This window comes from Rana temporaria, chromosome 4 (assembly GCF_905171775.1).
Source record: "Rana temporaria chromosome 4, aRanTem1.1, whole genome shotgun sequence".
In the NCBI taxonomy this organism is placed as follows: Eukaryota; Metazoa; Chordata; class Amphibia; order Anura; family Ranidae; genus Rana; species Rana temporaria.
Window position 1 is genome coordinate 253,359,511 of NC_053492.1, and position 26,434 is coordinate 253,385,944.

At 44.2% G+C, this 26,434-nt stretch overlaps 1 protein-coding gene across 1 annotated transcript in view; it reads right to left on the reverse strand.

The window, feature by feature from the left end:
- The window catches only part of MCHR2 (melanin concentrating hormone receptor 2), a 166,919-nt gene that overhangs the window by 41,055 nt on the left and 99,430 nt on the right, over positions 1 to 26,434 (reverse strand). The window contains exon 3 of the mRNA XM_040350152.1: positions 17,365 to 17,574. Within this exon, the coding sequence (XP_040206086.1) occupies positions 17,365 to 17,574 (210 nt within the window). The remainder of the gene's footprint in view (positions 1 to 17,364; positions 17,575 to 26,434) is intronic.

Here is a 26,434-nt window from a genome sequence, read left to right on the forward strand (position 1 = left end):
CATGCAATGCCAAGCTGCGGTTTCCAAAGCGAGCAAAGTCCTTTCTTGTATTAAGAGAGGTATGGACTCCAGAGACAGAGATATAATGTTGTCCCCTGTTCAAATCATTAGTAAGACCTCATCTGGAATATACAGTTCAGTTTTGGGCACCAGTCTTAAAAAAGGATATCGGGGAACTGGAGAAAGTGCAGAGAAGGGCAACCAAACTGATAAGAGGCATGGAGGAGCTCAGCTATGAGGAAAGATTATAGGAACTGAATTTATTCACTATTGAGAGCAGGAGAATAAGGGGGGATATGATCAACATGTACTAATATATAAGGGGTCCATATAGTGAACTTGGTGTTGAGTTATTCACTTTACAGTCAACACAAAAGACAAGGGCACTCTACGTCTAGAGGAAAAAAGATTTAATCTCCAAATATGGAAAGGTTTCTTCACAGTAAGAGCTGTGAAAATGTGGAACAGACTTCCTCCAGAGGTGGTTCTGGCCAGCTCAGTAGATTGTTTTAAGAAAGGTCTGGATACTTTCCTAAATTTACATAATATAACTGGGTACTTACATTTATAGATAAAGTTGATCCAGGGAAAATCTGATTGCCTCTCGGGGGATCGGGAAGAATTTTTTTTTACCATGCTGTAGTAAATTGGGTCATGCTCTGCTGTTTTTTTTGCCTTCCTCTGGATCAACTGTGGGTATAGAATTGGGTATATGGGATTGTAAGATATTTTTTATTTTATTAATTTATTTTTTTATGGTTGAACTGGATGGACTTGTGTCTTTTTTCAACCTGACTAACTATGTAACTATGTAACATACAGGGGAATCTGTTTCCTCTGTGGCCTCTTTAATACAAAGGGCAGGAGACAGGACTTTAAAGAGGCTGCTGCGTAAACAGGAAATTCTCCTGTATGTACAGCAATCATCCCGCCCGCTCCCTGTCCCCTCCAAGGAACCCCCGGGGATTGTTTGGGGGTCATAAAAGATATACAAGTCCAAATTACCAGACTGGCCGTTCGAAACGGAACATGGGCCACAATTGGCCCATGGGCCGGACTTTGAACATGCTTGCTTTAGACCATCATATCATTTTCACTTTATCTGACATATACTTTCACTATTCTAGTGATTAAGGCCTTGTTCACTGTTTCAGCTTGTAAAACACTCAGTTCTGAAGTTCCAATATGCCCAACAAGCATAATTCCATCCAAAGTACATGAGTTTTTTTTTGGCAGATCGCAAATGTTTTTGGCCCCATCGACTTCAATGTAAATGCCTGACTTCAGCAGAAAAACGCTTGTAAAACGCTCAAAGAGCAGCTCTCCACCCCAAATTCCTCCCCTAGTATTGGCTAAACAAAAATGCCTGAAGCTGTAAGACCCCTTTCACACTAGGGTGTTTTTCAGGCGCTTTTGGGCTAAAAATAGTGCCTGTAAAGTGGTTGAAAAACACCCCCCTGCAGCCCCAGTGTGAGTGCACGAGTGCTTTCACACTGGAGTGGTTTGCTTGCAGGACGTTAGAAAAAGTCCTGCAAGCAGCGTCTTTGGGGCACTGCCCCTGCCCATTGAAATGAATGGGCAGCACTGCCAAAGCGCCTGAAAAGGGTTTCGGCAGTGGCGTTTTTTGGGCGCATTTAATACTTTTTTCGGCCACTAGCAGGGGTTAAAAGCGCCAAAGAGTGCTGCTAAAACTAGTGCCGCTTTACCGCTAACGCCCAGCATGGCACAGCTCTAAAATGCTTGTAATACACTTCTAAAATGCTTTGGAAAAAAAATGCAAAAAAAGATTTAAGAAATGCCTGAAAATTGCCAGTAGATCGATACGCTGTGAATGGAGCCTAATGCCCCGTACACACGACCGGGTTTTCTGACGGGAAAACTGCGAGGAGAGCTTTTGGCCGGGAATCCCGGCCGTGTAAATGCTCCCTCACAGTTTTTCCGATGGGAAAACTGCTAAACCCACGGGCAAAAAAAAGAGAACCAGCTCTCTTTTTTCCCGTCGGGATTCCCAACTGACTTTTTCCCGTCGGAAATCCCGAGCGTGTGTACCGGGCATTAGGGTGATTACGTCAAAACTAACTGTAAAACAGGATTTTATCTATAATTCTCAACAGAGTTGGCTGGAAGTTAGGATTTAAAAGTTCATCGGACCTTATCAATAGAGGTAACACAGCCAGTCTTCCCATGTGATTTTTTTGTGAAGTTATTGCTTGAATTTCCAGAATATGCATTGTTATCTGTGCATGTACAGTGGTCTTAAATATTATAATTGTGATTTTGAATACAGTAAAAAAAAAAAAATGGAATTCCAGTTCTGGAGAATTCTCCTGTTTTCAACCAGGCAGAGAAAACGGGAAAATCTGATATTTTGTTTATTGCAAAAAGACAGTACTACCACATGAAAATCTTTAAGTCTGTGAAAGAAACTCATAAATTCTTTCATGAAAAAACATCTCAATGTGTTCCATCAATATGTTCTAGCAATCTAATTATTCTTCCTTTAGCCTTGTGGCATTCTATAAAATATTGAAGCCATAAGCAAATACATAAAACAGACCCAAATGCTTAAAGGTCACAAAATTCCAGTATGGAAAGAGGGCAACGAGTTTCAGCTAGCAACAGAAGGATAGAATAGCACGTTAATTAAAAATTCAATTTTATCTGGTATGCATCGGCGCCGCATCATCATTAGTGTCAAAGAGGAGATTACTTTTAGCGTAGAGATTTTTTTGGAAACATATTATCACAATAACTAGGCATCAGCAGGTAGTAAGAGAAAATGGAGATAGTTTCCAGGAAACCACCATAAAAATTGGAGATAACTAATAATGACCAACTAAAAGAAAAAAAAAGAAAAATGTTTACAGTGGAAAAAATGGTTTAAAGATTGCCTTAGATAAATTAGGATGCATAACCTAGGTTCGAACTGAATCTCATCTCTTTTAATGTTGGTGGCAACCAGGGATTTCCTTTGCTCCTCACTTCTTGTTGTGAATTTGGGGGAGGAGGTAAAGGAAAATCTTCCCAATCGGACACAGATGATAACAAAAACTAACAGGGGATATAACCAGTGGTGGCCTGTAATGCAGGGCACAGAGGCGCCACCCACCTAATCCATGAGTCCGTACGCATGGATTGCAATAAGGTTTTTTTTTTTTTTTTAGAAGCACGTAATTACAGCCAGGCTCTTTATCAAAACAAAGCTACTTTAATTTGGTTAACACCATTAACAAAAGTATTTAGGGGCTGTGGGCTGAAACCTTAAAGCGGGGTTCCATCCGCATTTTTTTTTTTTTATGTCAGCAGCTACAAACACTATAGCTGCTGACTTTAAAAAAGGACACTTATCTGTCCTAGGCGCCCGCAATGTTGGCCCCCTTTTTTCCTATTCCACACCCCCTTTATATACCCCATATTTTCCCTATTCCGTAACATCCCACTCATTTTTATGTCATAGCGCATGTTTTCTATTCTGCACTACCTCATTCCATATGCCATGCTGTATGTTCCTTATTCCACACTTTCTCATTACATATTGTTGCTGCTGGAGGATTTATTGATGCTGCTTGGGGCATTATTGTTGCTGCTGAGGGTTTTATTATTTCTGCTGGTGGGTTTATTGTTGCCGAGGGGGGGGGTGTCTGTTGTTGCTGGGGAGGGAATCTATTGTTGCTCCTGGGGAATTTATTCTTTAAAAGGTGGGTGGTGGTGGTGGGAGGAGGGTAGGCAGTGGAGACAAGGGGGCCCCCAGGAGTAAGGTGACCAGATTTTTTAAATGAAATCTGGGGACATATTATTATTTTATACTAGTAACGGGGGGAATCAGCAATTCTCTGCCCGTTGCCGCCACCGCCCACCTCACATCTTGCCAAGTCCTACTCTCTGTGCCCCGGCTACTATTGGGTGGGGTGCGGAGGAAAATCAGTCCGCCAGGGAAGGCAAGAAGATAAGCAGGCAGGTGGCTGGCCGGGACTTGAGCCAAGGTAGAGGGACATGCGAGTGGAGATGAATGGACATGCGCCCCAAACTTAAGAAATATTCCCTCTGCTCCGACTAGCACATGGTCATCAGAAAGGGGCACAGATAATGGAAAAAAATAGCTAGTAGGAGCGGCAAAGCGGGGGTGTGTAATTCAGATTTTTTTTTTTAATTGTGCACAAACTGCTTAAAAATTTCACTCGCCCCTGTTCAAATCCAATCTGGGGACAAAACTGGGGACAGACTTGGTCCGGGGACAGTGTCCTTAATCCGGGGACTGTCCCCTGAAACCGGGGATGTCTGGTCACCCTACCCAGGAGTACCTGCACCTATTCTCTGAGGAACAAAAAGGCCTGTTTTTTTCCATTAGACATTTATCTCCCTATCTTTCTATGTTTTGGAAATTTAAATTGTATTTATAAAATACAAATAGAAAAATTCAACACATTTGATGGCTTTAGTTACATATTTTGTATTTCTTTCTTACAGTTAAGGTATCACATTCACAGTTTTAATGATTGCATGATTCTATGACAGAGGAAGATAGAAGGAATGTAGGAGCACACTATGGGCCAAATCCTCAAAAGGGATACACAGGCGGAACTGCTGTTCAGCCTGCGTATCCCTGTGCCTATCTTTGGAACTGATCCTCAGAAGCAGTTTTTCAAAGATAGGCAGAAGATCCGACATCTGTAAGAGACTTACACTGTCGGATCTTAGGATGCAGTACCGCATCCGCCGCTGGGGGCATTTTGAGTCGAAATGCCGCTTTGCGTATGCAAATGAGGACTTACGGAGATCCACAAAGCTTTTCAGCTTTGTGTTTTCTGCGTAAGTTTACGTTTGCATACGTAAAATTAGTTCTGTTTTTACAAAGTGTAAACTAGTAACACCTTGTAAAAACAGATCTTTTTTTCGATCGCCGCATTTTTTTTTTAATTTTGAATTTTTTTTCCCGGCGCGTACATTTTTTTTTACCCGACGCAACTTTATTGTCCCGTCGCAATCCACAAAGCCCGACGTAATGTAATTTCGCGCGCTGCCCGTCGGGAAAATGACATCACGAGCATGCGCAGTACGGCCGGCGCGGGAGCGCGCTTCATTTAAATTGTCATCGCCCCCTGCAGAAGAGGACCGCCTTGCGCCGGAGACATTTAAGTTACACGGCCTGAAATTTCTAGGTAAGTGCTTTGTGGATCGGGCACTTAGGTAAAAATTTTAAGTCAGTGTAACTTAAATGGGAAAAGTTAAGTTAGGCAGGAATTTTGAGGATTTGGCCCTATATTCTGGAACAATAACAGATGGTTTTGTGTACTTTTTTTTGCCTTGATATATACTTTATTTGAGACTAAGGGGCATATAAAAAAAAGGATATGGTGCCCAAATACTGGGCTAAATTCTATCTATTTATAAAGCACATGCCATGTACATTTACCCAACAGTCTGTACAATACATTTGTTGACGTTAGAGATGGGCCGAACCCCCCCCCCCCCCCCGGTTTGGTTTGCGCCAGAACTTTCGAACATTGCAAAAGTTCAGAGCTGAACAACGAACCCCATTAAAGTCTGTGGGACTCGAACTGGAAAAATCAAAAGTGCCCATTTTGAAGGCTTATATGCAAGTGATTGGGCATACAAAGGGTATGGGGGTTTCAAGTACTGCTCTGGAGGACATGTATCAATGCAAAAGGGTTTTAAAAAAAAAAAAAAATAGCAGTGATTTAATGATGCTTAAAACAAAACAATAAAATAAAAAATTCCTTGGGGGGGCGTGGCCAGCAGCTGAGGTGAATGGCAGCTTGAGGAGAGAGCTCCATCTGAATCCAGAGCAATCCAGCAACTAGAAGCGACGCCAGATGGCTGTGTAAGGAGGTATCCCCTGCCTGATAGCCCAGCTACCATCCGCCATCGGGATGTACAAAAGAAAGCAGGAGCTGGGCCCAAAAAAGATGACTGATTTCTACACTATGGAATCTAGAAGGCCTCAAGATGAAGCCGTGGCCTGCAACTCATGGCAAGTTTGACCAGGCTGACAAGAATGACTAATCTATCTGCAATTATAACTTCTCATACCATCTCTAAGCCCAACCTGGATTGGGCACTGGATCTCAGGGAGCACAGACCCCCAACTATGCAGAAGCGGAAGTTTTACTTTTATTACAAAATGTTGAGTTTTAATTGTTATATGTGTTACCTTGTTCTTTCTATATTTTTTTTCTTTGTTTTACATGTACCACCAACTTATGATTCAAAATTGCTTTGGGAACTGACTGTGGCTGCAACTAAAACAGACCTAAACAGAACTTCTATTTTCCAGCAATCCACCTCCTATCTTTTGCTGTCACCTTCAGGTAAAAATAGCACATTACGTTGTAATTTCAGTTATATTGCTGTCTTTCTAGCAAAATTCCTACAGACCAACCATAACCATTAAACTGATCTCTCTCAATGTGAACGGTCTTAATAGCCCGTTTAAAAGGAAGGCAATGTGGCAGGAAGCAAAGAAGCTTAAAGGGGACATCCTATTTGTTGAGGAGACACATTTCTCTAGTGAAAAGCACCCCAAGTGCTCAGATACTGTAACAGCTCTGATGAACGGAGAGAACCACAACTGCGGTTAGCAAGGATTTCAATGCACTTCTTTACAGTGGGGATCGAAAGTTTGGGCACCCCAGGTAAAAATTTGTATTAATGTGCATAACGAAGCCAAGGCAAGATGGAAAAATCTCCAAAAGGCATCAAATTACAGATTAGACATTCTTATAATATGTCAAAAAAAGTTAGATTTTATTTCCATCATTTACACTTTCAAAATTACAGAAAACAAAAAAATGGCGTCTGCAAAAGTTTGGGCACCCTGCAGAATTTATAGCATGCTCTGCCCCCTTTGCAAAGAAATGATCCCTCTCCTTGATAGCATGAATACAAGGATCCTTCCGCAGGCTTTGCAGGATCAGGGAGGCCATGCAGCGTAGGTTTGCTGATGCATTCGGTGCAGAGTCCTCTGGGTCACTGAGGACGACATGATCCGCAGCCACCTCATCCCAGCCACGTACAAGTCCATGGGTTCCTTGGGACTGTAATTGATCCCTTGAAGACTGCTGCTGATGCTGAGTGCTAGGCTCCACCTCCATGCTGACACAATCGTCCTCCTCCTCGTCCTCTTCCTGTGTGATAGGCGGGCAAGCAGGAACACTGTCTGGATAAAGGGGGCCTTGAGAGGTAAGGAAGTCCTCCTCTTCCTCCCTCTGTTCTGCTTCAAGGGTCCTGTCCATTATTCCACGCAGTGTGTGCTCCAACATGTGAATAAGAGGGACAGTCTCACTGATGCATGCACTGTCACTGCTCACCATCCTTGTGGCCTCCTCAAATGGTGACAGGACAGTGCATGCATCCCTGATCAAGGCCCACTGGCGTGGGGAAAAAAACAAGCTCCCCTGACCCAGTTCTGCTGCCATATTGGCACAGATACTCATTGAGGGCCCTCTGCTGCATGTGCAGCCGCTGCAGCATGGCCAACGTAGAGTTCCACCTGGTGGGCATGTCACAGATTAGGCGGTTCTTGGGCAGGTTGTATTCCCTTTGGAGGTCTGCCAGCCGAGCACTGGCATTATATGACCGTCGGAAATGCACAGAGACTTTCCTGGCCTGCTTCAGGACATCCTGTAAGCCCAGGTACCTGCCCAAGAACTGCACCGCCAAATTAAGGACATGAGCAAAACAGGGCACATGGGTCAGTTGTCCCTATCGCAGGGCGGAGAGGAGGTTGGTGCCATTGTCGCAAACCACCATTCCTGGCCTAAGCTGGCATGGCGTTAACCACCTCTGAGCCTGCCCCTGCAGAGCTAACAGAACCTCTGCCCCAGTGTGGCTCCTGTGCCCCAAGCACACCAGCTCAAGCACTGTATGGCAACTTTTTGCCTGCGTACCTGCATAGCCCCTTGAACGCCTAGGGAGCACCGCTGGTTCTGAGGACACATCAGCACAGGAAGAGGCCACAGAGGAAGAAGAAGAGGAGGGGTGGAGGGGAGAGGTGTGTCACAATCAGTAATAGCATTTTGGAGGCGTGGTGGCGGAACAACCTCCAACACTACTGTACCTTGTCCTGCGTCCTTCCCAGCAGCCAGCAGAGTCACCCAATGCGCCGTGAAAGATAGGTAACGTCCCTGTCCATGCCTGCTGGACCATGAGTCAGCGGTAATATGCACCTTACCACTGACCGCCCTGTTCAGCGAGGCATGGACATTGCCTTCCACATGGCGGTAGAGAGACAGAATTGCCTTCCGTGAGAAAAAGTGGTGTTTGGGAACTTGCCACTGAGGTACCGCACATTCCAAAAACTCACGGAAGGGGGAAGAATCTACCAACTGAAAAGGCAGCATTTGAAGTGCTAGCAATTTAGCTAAGCTAGCATTCAACCGCTGGGCATGTGGATGGCTGGGAGAAAAATTATTTCGGTGCTGCAGCAGCTGGGGCAGGGAAATTTGCCTGGTACAATCTGCCATCGGTGTACCGATAGTAGATTTCCCACATGTACTAGGCTGTGACGCACCTAATTCTACACCTTCAGTCCTATCAGTGTAGGCTTCAGAGAGGACTGAGGGTATGGTGGGGTTGGAGATCCCAGCTGATGAGGGGCAAGGGGAGGTATGCTTTGTTCTTTGGTGTGGGTCGAAAACAAGAACGAGAGTGTCCAATGGCCACGTGCTGATGAGGATGCGCTGGAATCGCCTTCCGGAGAAAAAGTGGTGTTTGGGAACTTGCCACTGAGGTACCGCACATTCCACAAACTCACGGAAGGAGGAAGAATCTACCAACTGAAAAGGCAGCATTTGAAGTGCTAGCAATTTAGCTAAGCTAGCATTCAACCGCTGGGCATGTGGATGGCTGGGAGAGAAATTCTTTCGGTGCTGCAGCAGCTGGGGCAGGGAAATTTGCCTGGTACAATCTGCCATCGGTGTACCGATAGTAGATTTCCCACATGTACTAGGCTGTGACGCAACTAATTCTACACCTTCAGTCCTATCAGTGTAAGCTTCAGAGAGGACTGAGGGTATGGTGGGGTTGGAGATCCCAGCTGATGAGGGGCAAGGGGAGGTATGCTTTGTTCTTTGGTGTGGGTCTTTGAGGTACGCTTGCCAACCAACTGCATGGCAGGTCGACATATGTCTGGTCAAGCATGTGGTGCCCAAGCGGTTGATGTTTTGGCCACGCGAGATACACTTGAGACATATGTTGCAAATAGCAGCGCTGCGATCTGATGCACTCGTCTCAAAAAAGGCCCACACCAAAGAACTTTTGGAATAACGCTGAGACACAGCAGCGCCCTGCACATGCGTAGCTCTGCGTTGTGATGCAGTCGGTGTGCTGCCCTTAAGCTGGCCCCTGGAGGGAATCCTGCCTTGTTGGAGATGTGCCTGTGCCTCCTCCTCCTCCTCCTCTCTCCTATCAGGCACCCATGTAGAGTCAGTGACCTCATCATCCCCTCCCTCCTCATCACTGTAGAAAACCTGGCAGTATGCTGCAGCTGGGGGAACATGACTGCCAGATTGCTGTCCTTCTTGGGCACCCCCTCTCTCTGGGCTCACGTTACTGCCTTTCTCTAGCTGTGTACCATCATCGGAGCCTTCAAAACGCTGCGCATCCTCATGCAGCATGTACCCAACACTGGCCCGGATTCAAAGAGAATTGCGCTTTTTTTGCGGAGGCGCAGGGCATTTTGCCCTGCGCCCCCGCAAATTTGCTCCGCTGCCCTCGATTCACGGAGCAGTAGCTCCGTAAATTGCGAGGGCGTGCATGCAAAATTGCCCGGCACTAGAGCACGCATTTTAAATGATCCCGTAGGGGGCGGGAATAATTTAAATTAGGCGCGCTCCCGCGCCGAGCGTAGAGCGCATGCTCCGTCGGGAAACTTTCCCGACGTGCATTGCGGCAAGTGACGTCACAAGGACGTCATTTGCTTCAGAGTGATTGTGAATGGCATCCAGCGCCATTCACGAATCACTTACGCAAACAACGTAACGTTCAAATATCGTGACGCGGGAACGACGGGTATCCTTTAGCATTGGCTGCCCCTACTATTAGAAGGGGCAGCCTTACGCTAAAGACGCCGTACGGAAACGACGTAACTTGCGTACGCAGGGCTCGCGCAACATTGTGAATCGGTGTTAGTATGCAATTTGCATACTATACGCTGAGCACAATGGGAGCGCCCCCTAGTGGGCATCGCAAGAATGCAGCCTAAAATATGCGTGGCATAAGAGCCTTATGCCACGCAGATTTTAGGCTGCAGTGAGCGTAACGATGTTCCTGAATCAGGAGCATTCGTAATGCCGGAGCAAGTCAGCAATTGCGCTGCGTAACTATGGTTACGCAGGCGCAATTGCTCTCTGAATCCGGGCCATTGTGTTCAAACAGTTTGGGGGACTCCTCAGGAGGACATGGTGGGGCTAGGGACTGATGCCATTGAGCAGAGGGAAGAGGACACCTTGGCAGCTGCTTTGCTAGACAAAGTACCCTGAGCCTGGGTAAGAGAGGATGAGGACAGCTTGGTCATCCACTCTACCAAGTCTTCGGCATGTTGCGGCTCAACACGGCCAGCTGCCGAAAACAAGAACGAGCGTGTCCAACGGTCACGTGCTGATGAGGATGCACCGTGTCCACGACCAGCACTGTTGCCTCCAGACACAGAGCTTACTTGCCCTTGTGACTCTCTGCCTCTCCTTGTTGTCCTTCCAGACATACTAATGGCCTGCACAGGACAAAGGCAGTACACACACCTCGTAGCTTTAGGTGCAAACTACAGAGGACACGGCCAGTACACACCAAGTAGCTTTAGGTGCAAACTACAGAGGACACGTGCAATACACACCTCGTAGCTTTAGATGCAAACTACAGAGGACACATGAAGTACACACCAAGTAGCTTTAGGTGCAAACTACAGAGGACACGTGCAGTACACACCAAGTAGCTTTAGGTGCAAACTACAGAGGACATGGGCAGTACATACCAAGTAGCTTTAGGTGCAAACTACAGAGGACACAGGCAGTACACACCAAGTAGCTTTAGGTGCAAACTACAGAGGACACGGCCAGTACACACCAAGTAGCTTTAGGTGCAAACTACAGAGGACACGTGCAGTACACACCAAGTAGCTTTAGATGCAAACTACATAGGACACGTGCAGTACACACCAAGTAGCTTTAGGTGCAAACTGCAGAGGACACGGCCAGTGCACACCAAGTAGCTTTAGGTGCAAACTACAGAGGACACGTGCAGTACACACCAAGTAGCTTTAGGTACAAACTACAGAGGACACGTGCAGTACACACCAAGTAGCTTTAGGTGCAAACTACAGAGGACACAGGCAATACACCTTGTGATAATACTATAGCTAGCAAAATCAACTGCCTGCCAGTAAATTAGGAATAGCTGATCTAGCTAAACTATACAGTGTATTAATATATGTACAACACCTGGGATGCATATATATCCTCTACACACTGTAACTTTAACTGACTATCCTGCCTGCTTTATCTACCTAGAAAAATGACACTCTCTCTCTCTCTGTCTGTCTGTCTTGAACCACCGCCGCAACACACTACACAAGGCCGACCTGCCAGCGTCCTTTTATAGTGTGGGGCGTGTACTAAACCCCCTGAGCCATAATTGGCCAAAGCCACCCTGGCTTTGGCCAATTATGGCTCTCCGTTTTTTGCACGCTGTGATTGGCCAAGCATGCGGGTCATAGTGCATGCTTGGCCAATCATCAGCCAGCAATGCACTGCGATGCCGCAGTGACTTATGGGCTGTGACACGCCACTCGAATTTGGCGCGAATGGCCCGTAACGTTCGTATTTCAACGAACGGTCGAACATACGATGTTCGAGTCAAACATGGGTTTGACTCGAACACGAAGCTCATCCCTACTAGGGATAATTAAACAAGACCTTCAACATATATCGAACTTTGAAATGTCCTGGGGGGGTAGGGTCGCAGCCTTCAAGATGACACTTCTACCTAAAATCGTTTATTATTTTAGGACCATACCAATAATAATACCGGACCAATTTTTTAGGGAGGCAGATAAATTGCTTAGATGATTCATATGGGGCAAGAAAATTACTAAAATTTCATTCCCTTTACTCTTGAAACATAATTTGAATGGTGGAGTAAACTTTCCTAACCTTAACTACTATTTTGTAGCCCGCCTGGATCAGACCAGTGCGTGGTTTGACCCTAATTCTAACAAACTGTGGGTCCAGGTTGAGAAGTACATGGTGGGCAATAAACACTTGCCTGCCCTGTTATTATCAAGTCTGACTCATAGGAAACTAAATTATAAACCCTTCCCCTCGATAGATGACACATTACTAGCATGGAATAATCTACACGCCGTAGTCCCTCAGGACAATATGGATAAATGCACAGATTTCCAACAGATTTCCCCTGTAATGATGGTCAAGGAGGTTTGCCAACCAATAATGATCCTTCTCCTTGATGACACAAATTCTCTGTTACTTTTGTGTGCTTTGAAGAACAGGGGAGCCCATGCACCACAAGTTTGTGGAGGCATGAGAAGCAGCATCCTCGAAGTCACTGAGAACACCAATATCTGGAACTGCCTCCTCCCAACCACGTACTACTCCCAAGAGTTCTGAGGATGGAAAACCATCTCTTAAGGTTTGACGTATGTTTCTCTCTGCTTCAATGCATTCAAAACTGACAGAATCCTCCTCCTCCTCCTCCCTCTCCTCTTGTATGTTCTGTGGCGTCCCAAAAATGGTGTCTGCATACAGTGGGCCTTGAGAGGAAAGAAAGTCCTCCTCTTACTCCTGCTGCTCTGCCTTGAGCCCAGGCAGAGTCTGCTCCAGCAGGAACACAACAGGGATTGTGTCATGAATGCATGCATTGTCACGGCTCACCATCCTTGTCACCTCCTCAAATGTTGACAGTACAGTGCACGCATCTTTTTTCAGCAGCCATTGGCATGGGGAAAAAAGCTGAGCCACCCTAAGCCTGTCGATGTGCCATACTCAATCAGGTACTCGTTGATGGCCCTCTGCTGCATGTGCAGCCGATGTAAAATTGCCAAAGTAGAGTTCCACCTTGTGGGCATGTCACAAATTAGATGGTTTAGAGGCAGGTGGAATTCCAGATGAATTTCAGACAACCGAACACTGACTGTGTATGACAGTCTGAATTGACCACAGACTCTTCTGGCCTGCTATAGAAAATCTTGCAACCCTGTGTGCCTGGCAACTTTCCCTGTTGAAGGACGGACAGGAGGTTAGTGCCATTATCGCACACCACTATTTCTGGCTCAAGCTGGTGTGACGTAAACCCCTTCCGGGCCTGCCCCTGCAGAGCTGAAAGAACCACTTCTCCAGTGTGGCTCCTGTCCCCTAGACATGCCAGCTGAAGCACTGCATGGCATCTTTTAGTCTGACTCTGGGAATAACCTCTTAGGGGGTACTGGTGGTTCATATGACAGTTCAGCAGAGGAGGGCATAGTGGAGGAGGAGAAGGGGGTGGAGCTGACAAATCTTGCATCATCACCTGTAAGGAGACATTGTGGCAAAACAAGTTCCAGCACTGAGCCCTGTCCTGCATCCTTCCTAGTTGCAAGCAGAGTTACCCAGTGTGTTGTGAACAAATATAGCATCCCTGACCATGCTTGCTAGACCATGTGTTAAATTTTCTAGTGCATGGTATTGGTCTTTTATGTTGATGATGCGAAGGTAAAGTGTAGTGTCATCAGCGTAGGAGTGATAGAGCAGGTCCTGTTTGCTGATGATTTTGACGAGTGGTCAGAGGTAGATGTTGAAGAGCACGTGTGACAGGGGTGATCCTTGAGTAACTCTGCATGTAATTGTACGTGATTCTGAAGTGAAAGCTTCTAGTTTCACTGTCTGGGATCGATTCACTAGGAAGGATGCAAACCAGGGTAGATCTGAGTCTGCGACTCCAGCTACTTCTGTGAGACGACTGAGCTGAATTTTGTTGTCTACTGTGTCGAAAGCTGCACTGAGGTCCAGCAGCACCAGGAGACATGATTTTCCGTCATCTGCTGCTTCGAGGGGCATCATGCCAGATTTTGAGAAATGCAGTTTCTGTCCCGTGTCCTGGGTGGAAACCAGATTGTAGTGGGTCCAAGAGTTTGTAGGTGTCCAAATGGAGTTGTAGCTGTTGTACTACTGCTTTCTCAATGATCTTTGAGATGGTCTTAAAGCTTGTTACCAGTCTGCAGTAGTTTGGGTCTTTGGAGTTGAGGATTGGTTTCTTTAGGAGGGGTTTGATTATGCCTTGCTTGAGGGAGATTGGAACAATACCTTCTTTGAATGATTGATTTATGAGATGTGTTATGGTGGGTGCCAAGATGTCAGTACATTCTTTCCGAAGTTTTGTGGAAATAATGTCATTTGGTGATGTGTTGTCTCGGAGGCTTCTGATGATGATTTTGGTGATGTGGATGGTGATTGGGACCAGAGTAAATTTCGTTGATTGTAGAGTATTTATATGGCTTTTTTCTTCTTGCTCTGGTCGAGTGAGGTTGATTGTTTTTTTCCTGCTTAATTATTTCCTGAATGTTTGTGATTTTGTCAATAAAAATATCAGATAGCTCATTGCAGAGGATCACCCTCTAACTCATTTCATCCAATTCAGGGCTTAATCATAGAAATTAGGACCCCATCTCTATCATTAAGCCCTGATTGGGTAACACTCTTTAGAAGGGCGGTCCTAGGGCAGGGACTGCCATTGCCATGCCTGCGGACAGTTTCTACAATAAATGTAGATGCTTTTTATCATCCAGTGTGTGCCACCTTTTTCTGTCACTTTCAGTTACAGAGCGTGGATGGCTCAGCCTGCTTATTGCACCTAAAGTTCCAATGGAGTTGGGGGAGTAGTAGCTTGGAGCAGAGAGTCCACTATAATATAATGTATTTTTGTTTGCACATGATTGGTTGGACGTAAGCAGAGCTTCATTTCAATCACTAAGCTCATTTAAAATTCCTTTGCAAGTGAACAGTCTAAATGTCTTTAGAAAATACACCTCTTTATGCCTGCTGTAGGCCATATTATGACTACTGAGGGATGCACCTTCTTAATTCCAGAAAAAGAATACCACTTTGGTTTGTAAAGTAATTGTCAAGCCAAACCCATTTAGTTTTGAATAGAGAGGAACTGTTTTAAAACTTCTGTCAGGTTTTTACAGCTGTGTGTATAAGTGAAGCGCTGACAGTTCAATAGTTATTCGCCGGCTGCACCTGAAATCCCTGAATACCAGGAATTGAAAGTAATACATTTTGTAAAGGTGCGCTGACTATGTGTAAAAAGTAGGGAAACCCCACAGTGAAAACTACAGAAAAATAATAAAATATTAACCTGTGAGATCTGTTGTTGCTGCCGGCTGGTCTAATGTTGCTGGGGTGGTATTTTGTTGTAGATGTTCCATTGTTGCTATGTGTGGGGGGGTCTATTGAGTGGGGAAAACTATTGTTGCTGGGGTGGGGGTCTATTGTTGCTGGAGGGGACCTATTGTTGATGGGGTGGGGTCCATTGTTGCTGGGGGTGTCTATTGTTGTGTGGGGGATCTATTGTTGCTGTGGTGAGGTCTATTGTTGCTGGGGGAACCTATTGTTCCTGGGGTGGGGTTCATTGTTGCTAGGGGAGTTTCTAGGGGAGTCTATTGTTGTGTTGGCAATCTATTGTTGCTGGGGTGGGATCCTGTTGTTGCTGAGGGGACCTATTGTTGCTGGTGTGGGGTCCATTGTTGCTGGGAAGAGTCTATTGTTGTGTGAAGGAACTATTGTTGTTGGGGTGGGTTCTATTGTTGCTGGCTAAAGGGGATCTAACTTACTTCTTTTCTTGTTATTAGATAAGAGCAAATTCCATACAAATTATTTAGGGAGGTGAGTTGGACCAAGGGACGGTGCTCAGAGGAGCATAGAGCATGTAGACAAGGGAGGACTCATAAGGGGGGAGTTCCTGCACCTATTCTCTGAGAAAAAAAACCCTGGGTACAGTTCAGGAGAGGCATACTTTAAAGGACATTTCAAGCTGTAGGTTACAGAATCAACATAGATTCTTAAATTTAGGCTGTATAGTACCTTTATAAGCAGGTCAAAGTGACACTAAACTCTGGCTTTTAAAAAACAAATCTTTTAAAGTGTGACTCCACTTAGCAAACAAGAAAAAAAAGTAATACAGTAATGTTACATACAGTATATAACTGATAAATAAGCCATATTGTTATTGAATGTCGTTAAGAATTACTTTTCCTTTTTAATCTGCAGGCTGTAATTTTCTGAAAAAATCAATGTTATATGGCAACCTGGAGGTGTTCCATACATCATTGCTGTATGGAATGCCCACAGAAATTTTATTTTCTGCTTGTGTGAGTGCAGAGCGGGAAGATGGCACTTAGATTTGGTTCTCGTCAGCGGCTCTTGGGTCTTTGGCGGTTTCAGATTGGACTTCCTCCCGCTATACATCCCATCAATTCATGCCCGGGAGTCTCAGCAATAAGTGGGTCACCTTGAGGATGAGGTAGTCGGTCCTGACTTTGCGTTGCGTGGCTGTCGGGTCCCAGTAGATGCAGAGTGCTAAGCATCCATTTCCTTCCTAGTCAGCTTTGTGCATGCGCCACATGTAACCACCCTCTCTAGCTTACTCCTAAAATGGACTAGGACCATGGACTATGGGATATGTAGTGTGCATAGAGCAGTGCACATGATCGCAACTAACATGGACTGCTCATTCCAAATGAATGGAACTGAGGGGGGAAATTAGTGGTTTTGGAGCTCATAGACAATGTTACATGGAAACAGAAAAATACAGTAAGAAACAGTTTAAATAAAAACAGATTACAGGACAATTAAGTAGTGGATGTGTATGGATTATTTTTGGAGAATAAGGATATCTTTTAGCGTTAACTACTTCAGTTTACTTTTTCCTAACCTATTTCCATAGTAAAAAAAAAATCAATCCTCCTAAACAATTATCTAACAGCAGGTAGGCAGCACCGTTTTGTATAAGCTGAAGGTAGCTTCTTTAAACAATGTGCACACGTGGTGAGTAATGTGCCTTGAAAATAGTGATTCACTGTAGACCTGTGACATGTATTGTGTACCACGATTACAAACACCTATATTTATCAGAATGGCAAACTGGTATTAAAATGCCTCTTTTTCCTTTTATTTAAACTTTCTCAATTTCAACATGTGCCAGGAAATGAACCCATCTAACCATGTTAATTATCATGGTTGGAAGCATTCAGCTAAATCTTTATTTTCTTTCACAAAATGAATACATATAACACTGATTTACCTACATAGGCATGTTTGTAAAATTGCTATCGAATCTTGAAAATAACATTTTATTTACCTGTCCAGGCTCATGGCTGTCATAATGGCTGTGCATGCAAACTGATTGCATGTATCCAAGGATGTAATTATAGTACAAAGTGGGCTCCCGAACACCCACTCTCCACCTCGAGCCCACTGATGGATTAGAAATGGCATTCCAATAATGTGGACAAGATCTGCCACTGCCAGATTACATATATAAATATCAGGTATTGTTTTTCTTCTAGATCTAGAATAAACAAACAAAAATGGTTTAGCATCACTTATTTGTTAAACATTTAAAAAAAGGTCAAAAAGATAAAATGCAACTGTATTTTTATTGCATTTGCTGTGGTTTTATTACATTATTAAATGATGCATTTCCAAAACAGAATAGACGAAAATACTGTTTAACCACTTCAATACCGGGCATTTTAACCCCCTTCCTGCCCAGGCCAATTTTCAGCTTTTAGCACTGTCGCGCTTTGAATGGCGGTTGTGCGACGTGGCTCCCAAACAAAATTTACATTGTTTTTTCCCACAAATAGTGCTTTCTTTTGGTGGTATTTGATCATCTCTGTGATTTTTATTTTTTGCGCTATAAACAAAAAAAGACTGACAATTTAGAAAAAAACACAATATTTGTTACTTTTTTGCTATAATAAACATCCAATTTTTTTTTATATTTTTTTCTCAGTTTAGGCCTATACGTATTCTTCAACATATTTTTGTTAAAAAAATCTCAAAAAGCGTATAGTGATTGGTTTGCACACAAGTTATTACGCCTACAAAATAGGGTATAGATTTGTGATATTTTTGTTCATTCTTTTTTTTTTTCTAGTAATGGCGGTTATCTGCGATTTTTGTCAGAATTGCGATATTGCGGCGGACAGATCGGACACTTTTGTGCAAGGGACACACCATCGGTCTCCTTTCCCTGACAGGACATGGATTCACATCCCCAGCTCTGTAACTGCCGATCGCAAATACCTGGTGGACATCTTGGCCGCCAGGCACACGCATCAGCACCCTAGCGGCCGGGAGGCCCAAGGACGTCATATGACGTCCACCCAGGATGGCTGAGCCACCTTGTGTATGTCATATTACTATAGGCAGGATGGGAAGTAGTTAAAGAATATACAGGTCATTCTCAAAAAATTAGCATATTGTGATAAAGTTCATTATTTTCTGTAATGTACTGATAAACATTAGACTTTCATATATTTTAGATTCATTACACACAACTGAAGTAGTTCAAGCCTTTTATTGTTTTAATATTGATAATTTTGGCATACAGCTCATAAAAACCCAAAATTCCTATCTCAAAAAATTAGCATATCATGAAAAGGTTCTCTAAACGAGCTCTTAACCTAATCGTCTGAATCAACTAATTAACTCTAAACACCTGCAAAAGATTCCTGAGGCTTTTAAAAACTCCCAGCCTGGTTCATTACCCCAAACCGCAATCATGGGTAAGACTGCCGACCTGACCGCTGTCCAGAAGGCCATCATTGACACCGTCAAGCAAGAGGGTAAGACACAGAAAGAAATTTCTGAACGAATAGGCTGTTCCCAGAGTGCTGTATCAAGGCACCTCAGTGGGAAGTCTGTGGGAAGGAAAAGGTGTGGCAGAAAACGCTGCACAACGAGAAGAGGTGACCGGACCCTGAGGAAGATTGTGGAGAAGGACCGATTCCAGACCTTGGGGGACCTGCGGAAGCAGTGGACTGAGTCTGGAGTAGAAACATCCAGAGCCACCGTGTACAGGCGTGTGCAGGAAATGGGCTACACTGTTATGAATAGTCCATTGCTCTCATGGTCTTCTTCCCTCCTTCCCCCTATAAACAGTGTATAAATATCATTTTTTACTTAGCTTCACCTCATTCATTAACCCCTTCCTGCCCGCCATATAGCAAAATGATGGCCAGAAAGTGGTTTCATTATCCTGATTGAGTGTCATATGGCGCACAGCAGGATAAGCCATTAGCGCACGCTCGTGGGGGCACGCAGCGTAACAATCAGTGGTGTGGTGTGTCGGTCTGACACACTGCATCTCCGATCCAGGGAAAGAGCCTCTAATGTAGGCTCTTTACTGTGTAATCAGCTGTGTCCAATCACAGCTGACTACAGTGTAAACAGGAAGAGACAATTATCAGCTTTTCCTCCACTCGCACTGACAACTGCGAGTAGAGGAGAGCCGATCGGCTGTGCTAAAAATCAGCACATTAATTATCAGTGCAGACCCGTCGAATGCCCACCTCAGACCACCAGGTGAGCCAGCCAGGGGTGCCAATCAATGCCCATTAGGATGGCACTCTGTGCTCATCAGTGATGCCTGTCAGTGCCCCTGATCAGTGCTGCCTATCAGTGCCACCTATAAGTGCCCACCCATGCCGCCTATGAGTGCCCATCAGTGCTGCATATAAGTGCCTCCTCATCAGTGCCACCTCATCAGTGCCAATCAGTACTGCCTCATCAGTGCCCGTCAGTGCAGCCTCATCCATGCCCATCAGTGAAGGAGAAAAGTACTTATTTTCAACGTTTTTTAACAAAAACAAAGAAACCCCCCCCCCCAAAAAAAATAAAAACCCCAGTGGGGATCAAATACCACCAAAAGAAAGCTCTATATGTGGGGAAAAAATTAAAAAAATTGTACATTGTCGCATGACAGTGCTGAAAGCTGAAAATTGCCCTTGCCAGGAAGGGGGGGAGTGCCCTATATTGAAGTGGTTAAACCAAGTGAAATTTCACTTTGCAAACAAAAAAAAAAAGAAAGAAAAGAGAGTATCTCTAATCTTTTAGCAAATCAAGGTCTCTTTGACTTTTACCACCCTCCTTTCCATTCACTGCGCTTTAACCCTTTTACAAAGTGAATCCATATTCACATACATCAAATTCATATACAAATTAATTCAGAAGGTTCCCATTAAAAACAGAAATAAATAAACAGGTTCACATTTGCTAGTACACACCAAAGTAACACAATAAACTCCTAAATTAACGAAATGTGATCATTTATCTGTGGTTTATGAACATAGGAACATTAATGCATCTTGGCAGACACATATTGATTTTTAGTGCTCAGTTGTGTTCAGTGCATAATTGCATATATATAAAGCTATCTATTAACCTTTCGGGTGAACTCTGAATGTAAGGCACATGCAGGGCCGGACTGGGAGTAAAAACCAGCCCTGGAAAAAATGTCATACCAGCCCCATAGCATTATTATACCAGCCCAACATAATAACGTCATTATTTTCTTGTTCATGAAAGGGAAAACCATAAAGCACATTTGAAGAGTGTATTATATATACTGTATTTATTGGCGTATAACACTCACTTTTTTACCCTGAAAAAAGAGGGTAAACTGTGGCTGCATGTTATACGCAGGGGGCAGTGAAACTTCCCTCTTAAAGTTAGGGTGCGTGTTATACACCTGTGCGTGTTATATGCCGATAAATGCGGTAGATAAGACAGATATGAAAGCACATAGGGCTAGGGATAGATAGATAGATAGAGAGATAGATAGATAGAGATATATATATATCAGAAATTCCAGTTAAGAGTTAAAACCATGCCAGGGGCTGCGGGCATGGTACAGGAGATGCCAGGGGCTGCAGGCATGGTACAGGAGATGCCAGGGGCTGCGGGCATGGTACAGGAGATGCAAGGGGCTCTGGGCATGGTACAGGAGATGCCAGGGGCTGCAGGCATGGTACAGGAGATGCCAGGGGCTGCGGGCATGATACAGGAGATGCAAGGGGCTGCAGGTATGTTACAGGAGATGCCAGGGGCTGCGGGCATGGTACAGGAGATGCCAGGGGCTGCGGGCATGATACAGGAGATGCCAGGGGCTGTGGGCATGATACAGGAGATGCCAGGGGCTGTGGGCATGGTACAGGAGGAGATGTCAAGATGGCAGAGGCTGCGGGCATGGTACAGGAGATGTCAGAGGATTCAGGCATGGTACAGAAGATGTCAGAGGTTGTGGGGATGGTACAGGAGATGGTTAGAGCCTGAGGACATGATACTAAAGATGGTAAGATATGTAGACATGATACAGGAGATGGTCAGAGAATGCAGACATGGTACAAGAGATCAATGCAGCCTCAACAGCGCCATCAAATGTAGCCTCACTGTACCCATCATTGCAGCCTCACTGTGCCCATCATTGCAGCCTCACTGTGCCCATCATCGCAGCCTGACCGTGCCCATCATCGCAGCCTGACCGTGCCCATCATCGCAGCCTCACCGTGCCCATAATGCAGTCTCACAGTTGAACTGATTGGACTACCCATTGTTTTGTATGGGGAGGCGAATGTAAACAGACGTGTTCATTTACACCTGCCTGCATCCGCTCTAGCAGATTGGATGACAGTCAGACCGGTCCATAGAGAACAGCAGTCTGTGACGGTGTCCACTCTGCACAAGTGTCATCCGCCTGCTCAGCAGGGATCAGTTGAGAGTTCCCCCACTGAGCAGGTGGATTTGCTTGGCAGAGTCTGTCCATGTGAAAGGGCTCTAAGGGAGAGCTCTGTGGACTGTAATGTAAAGGGAAACTGATGTAAGGGCCAGTTCACACCACACGCAGTTCCGTACAGTTTTGTGCGTATTTTTTCTGCGGTAAAAATGCATGCACAGTGTTTTCCATGTATTCCAATGGCTCTAGTTCACACCATGCAGTCAGTTTCCGGTGCAGAAACTGACTGCATGGTGTGAACTAGAGCCAACAAAAGCCATTAGAGTACATGGAAAAAACTGTACATGCATTTTGTGCAGAAAAAAAAGCAAACGGAACTGCGTCTGGAGTGAACTGGCCCAAAGAGGTACTCTTGGAATCCTGACGTAAGGGGGTCTCTGATCAGCAAAGCCCCCATGTACATCAGAGTCCCCCTTTACATTACAGTCCACAGAGGTGTGCTCAGAGGCTGGCGAAATGAGAGGAAGTGGGGGGGGGGGGCATTTCTCTTACCATAAATGAAGGCTTGGGCCCTGGATTGGTCAGCAAACAAGGCCTACTAGTCTGTACTATACATATACATAGGCTGGCAGAGCATGCTGGGGCTTGTAGTGCACCACACTAGGGAAACCCTAGTGGGCTGCTGTGTTGGTTGAGGGACTCTGGAGGTGACAATACACTTTGTTCAGCCCCATCAATGACTGACCCACCTGTGTGCTGCTTTCTTTTCATTCACTGAGAAGTTTCATTAGGAAGCAAGGCGATTGGCTGACCTGGAGAGCTGTGGATCCTCTGCGGAGGGTTGCAGCATCCACATTACAAGCTGTCCTTCCCTCCACTATCTAACTGCTGCAGGCTGCTGGAGTTTCTCTTTGGGAAGCACGGAGGAGCTGCCGAGGATTGGAATGTGGGCGGGGCCACAGGGACACACACGAGGGGGGTGAGAGATTAGAAGATCCTGCTCTCTGTATCCCTTTTTTCTCTCCTGTCTGACGTCCGTGCGAGGAGGGGGGGGGAGCGTTCTGTCAGTGTGGGGTCCAAGCATAACTGAAGCCAGCAACCCTGAAGCCACATTACTAGCTTTTTCCCCCACCCCACCCCCCCACAGCAGACACGAGCTGGTCTAGGAGGAGGGGGGCACTTTTCAAACAGTACCGCGGCCAAAGTCTTCACACAGCAGACACAGGCAGCTCGCAGACACACAGCGGGGGATGCCCGCTGTCTCTGTGTGAGTGTGACGTGTAGTGGAGGAAGGAGGAGAGAGCGGATCGCTGCGCTGCAGCCACAGCTTAGCCCAAAGCAGCCTCAGGGCAGGCAGCCTACCGGGAGATTTCCCGGGATCCCGGTAGGCCAGTCCGGCCCTGGGCACATGTGATACTGAGCAATACATCTCTGTACTCCAAGATTATTTGCAAGGAACCAGCAGTGTGAGCTTTAGTGGGTACATAATTGTATTTGTGAAGACAAAAATGAAATACCTATATGCAGATATTCTACAAATTAAAAAATGCCAGTTCCTGACATTGCTGTTATTACTAAACAATGCTCAACATATTAAGTCAAGAAATTAATCATCTCACCAAATGCAATACAGCTAATATCTTTCTTCCTGAGATCATGTTTGACATAATGTCAACCAGTTGTAATAATTAAACTGGTAGTTGTATTTTTACCTTCAATAACATTAATCTAGTTCTGACTATCAGTCAACTATATTTCCATTGTACACTGCATTAGGTGTTCAATAATGGATATTTTAGACGTTTTGCAAATTATAAATCATATACAAATGGTACATGGAATTTAGTATCTTTGGTTATTCCAAAATAAAATATATTTTTGGAGAATAATATATGCAGCAAGGGATACTTATAACCAATGTACTCATGTCAGGAGACACTTGAGATCTGATGCACCAATATAATGCAAGGGCATGCACATACCCCTGCCAATATAGCTTGCATAAAATATTTTTTGCATCTAAGCTGGGATATATAGTGAGTGAGTAACTTATATAGCGCTGCACATGCGAACTAAATCGCATTCACATATTGTAATGCCAGAAAACATGGAAACTCAAGCAATAAAAGATAAGAGAGTGCTTCTTAGGGATCACTGGTAGGTTTTGAGGCAGTTAAACAAAACTGTTTTTGAGAGCAATGGTAAGCAGAGGGATCCTGACTACCTACCAAATGAAGCAAAATAATCTAAAATTAAAGGCAGAACACCAATGACTAGAAACATATTTTATAGAGGTTATTTTTGTGTATGTATAAAAGTTGAATATTTTGCCTACAGCTTGGAATACATTAAAATAACACAATGGGGGTTATTTACGAAAGGGAAATCTACTTTGCACTACAAGTGAAAACTACAAGTGCAAAGTGCATTTGGAAGTGCAGTAGCTGTAGATCTGAGGGGAAGATCTGAAATGAGGGGAAGCTCTGCTGATTTTATCATCCAATCATGTGCAAGCTAAAATGCTGTTTTTTATTTTCCTTGCATGTCCCCCTCGGATCTACAGCAACTGCACTTCCAAGTGCACTTTCAGTGCAATTTCACGTGCACTTTGCACTTGTAGTTTGCACTTATAGTGCAAAGTGGATTTGCCTTTCGTAAATAACCCCCATTGTTTCTAATGCAAAATGTATTTAATAATGGATTTTTGTTGGAAAACAGGCAACACAAAGTAACAGGCCTTATCCCTTGTCAAAAATCTTCCCATCTAGTGAATTTGTCTGATTCATGGTTTCAGTTAAGCACGTTGTTGCTTGATTAACTGTTCTGAGGGTAACTGTCACAATGTTCTTTCAGATAGTTTTCTTGTTAAATGTTCAAACACTTTTTCCCTCAGAAAAAAATAAATTCTGTATTAGATGTTTTCTAAAACATGATAGTTCAATGCAGAGCACTTCCTTCAAATTTAAGCAATTGTAACTGCTTTCTAAGTAAATCTACACATGGACTAATCACTGCTAATAATGTCTTAAATTATACTAATAGTGATAACTTTGTGTGTAATACACAAAGGTACTAATGGCAGATGGCAGTGGTTGGAGAGATTATTCAGACCTGCCACAATTTTCTGTGCAACATGGCCAATGCTGTTTAATTATATACTCACCTAATAATATCTTCTCATCTGTTTCTCTATAGAAAAGGTAAATATATGCTGTTACAAATTTCCTAATCCTGGCCAAATTGTCAGAGTTTATGCTCAAATCAAGCCAGGATTTGGATGTGTTTTAATAAATGACCCTACTAATATTTTTTCCAAAGCACTTACATTTCTAGCTCAATAAACAGTAAATAAAATAAAGTGAATTCTTATAATGTAATAGTATTAAAAGGAATGATGTTCCCAGCTGCCAATATAACCTTTTTAAGTACAGTTGCAGCTATAAAAATGTTTCAAGACAAATTATTCAGCAAAATCAATTACAGGTTGGCGAAAAAATAATCTGAAATATTTTCAGTTTTCCATTTACAGAAGACTTCCCCCCCTTGTGAGCCTAACTTTATATTTAGCCACAAACTTATATGTTATGGTAAGGTTGTTTACTTCATTGCTCTTAGGCCCGTACACACGACCGGATCGATCCGCTGAAACTGGTCTGTTGGACCAGTTCCAGCGGACTGATCCGGTCGTGTGTAGGCCCGAGCGGACAATTGTCCGGCGGATCGGACAGTTTCCAGCGGATAAAAATTTCTTAGCATGCTAAGAAATCTGTCCGCTGGAAACCTGTCCGTCGGACGTGTTCAGTCTTCTGTACAGACTCACCGGACACGTCCGACCGACATCCCTCGCATGCGTCGTACTGATTCGACGCATGCGTGGAAGCATTGAACTTCCAGGGCCGCGCACGTCGCCGCATCATCGTCGCGGCGACGGTGCGGCCACGCCCCGCGTATTGTTTACGCACGGATTTCTGTCTGATGGTGTGTACAACCATCAGACAGAAATCTTCGGGCGGACATGTCCGCTGAAAATGGTCCGGCGGACCGTTTTCAGCGGATTAGGCGTCCGTGTGTACGGGGCCTTAGATACATCTCAGCTTTGCCACATTCTTTAAATACGTTTCTAATCTGGAAAGGAGCTTTAGGTTGCAACACAGGCCATTAATAGAAACACTTTTTTGGAAATATTAAGACACGGTTAACAAAACAATTGGAAAGGATAATCAATATACTTGGTACAAGCTCTAGAAGCACATGCTAAAAAATAAGTCATCTCCTTTGAGTTTGACTTTTTTGAGTCCATTATGGCCATTGAACCTATCCATATTATATCTTGAAGATAATGGTCTTTCAAATTTTTTTTTTTTTACAGATGGAAATGGAAATAATAGCTGGTTCTAGATGTGTATGGTCTTAATGAATTCACTTTCCTGCACTGGTAGAATGAGACGCTACTGCACATGTGTATTCATGGGTAAATATGGCCAGCTTGTGGATGATGGCTATTTTTAGTGGGTGTTTTCTGTAACATAGCTTACTTCAGATAAACAACTAGCAAATACATACTGTAAGTGAAATTGAGTTCAATATGAAGAAAATATAACACCATAATTTAATCAAAAATAAGTTATAATAAAACAATAAGCTTGTATAGGACAATATTTAACAATATTATTTTGATAAATATTTAACC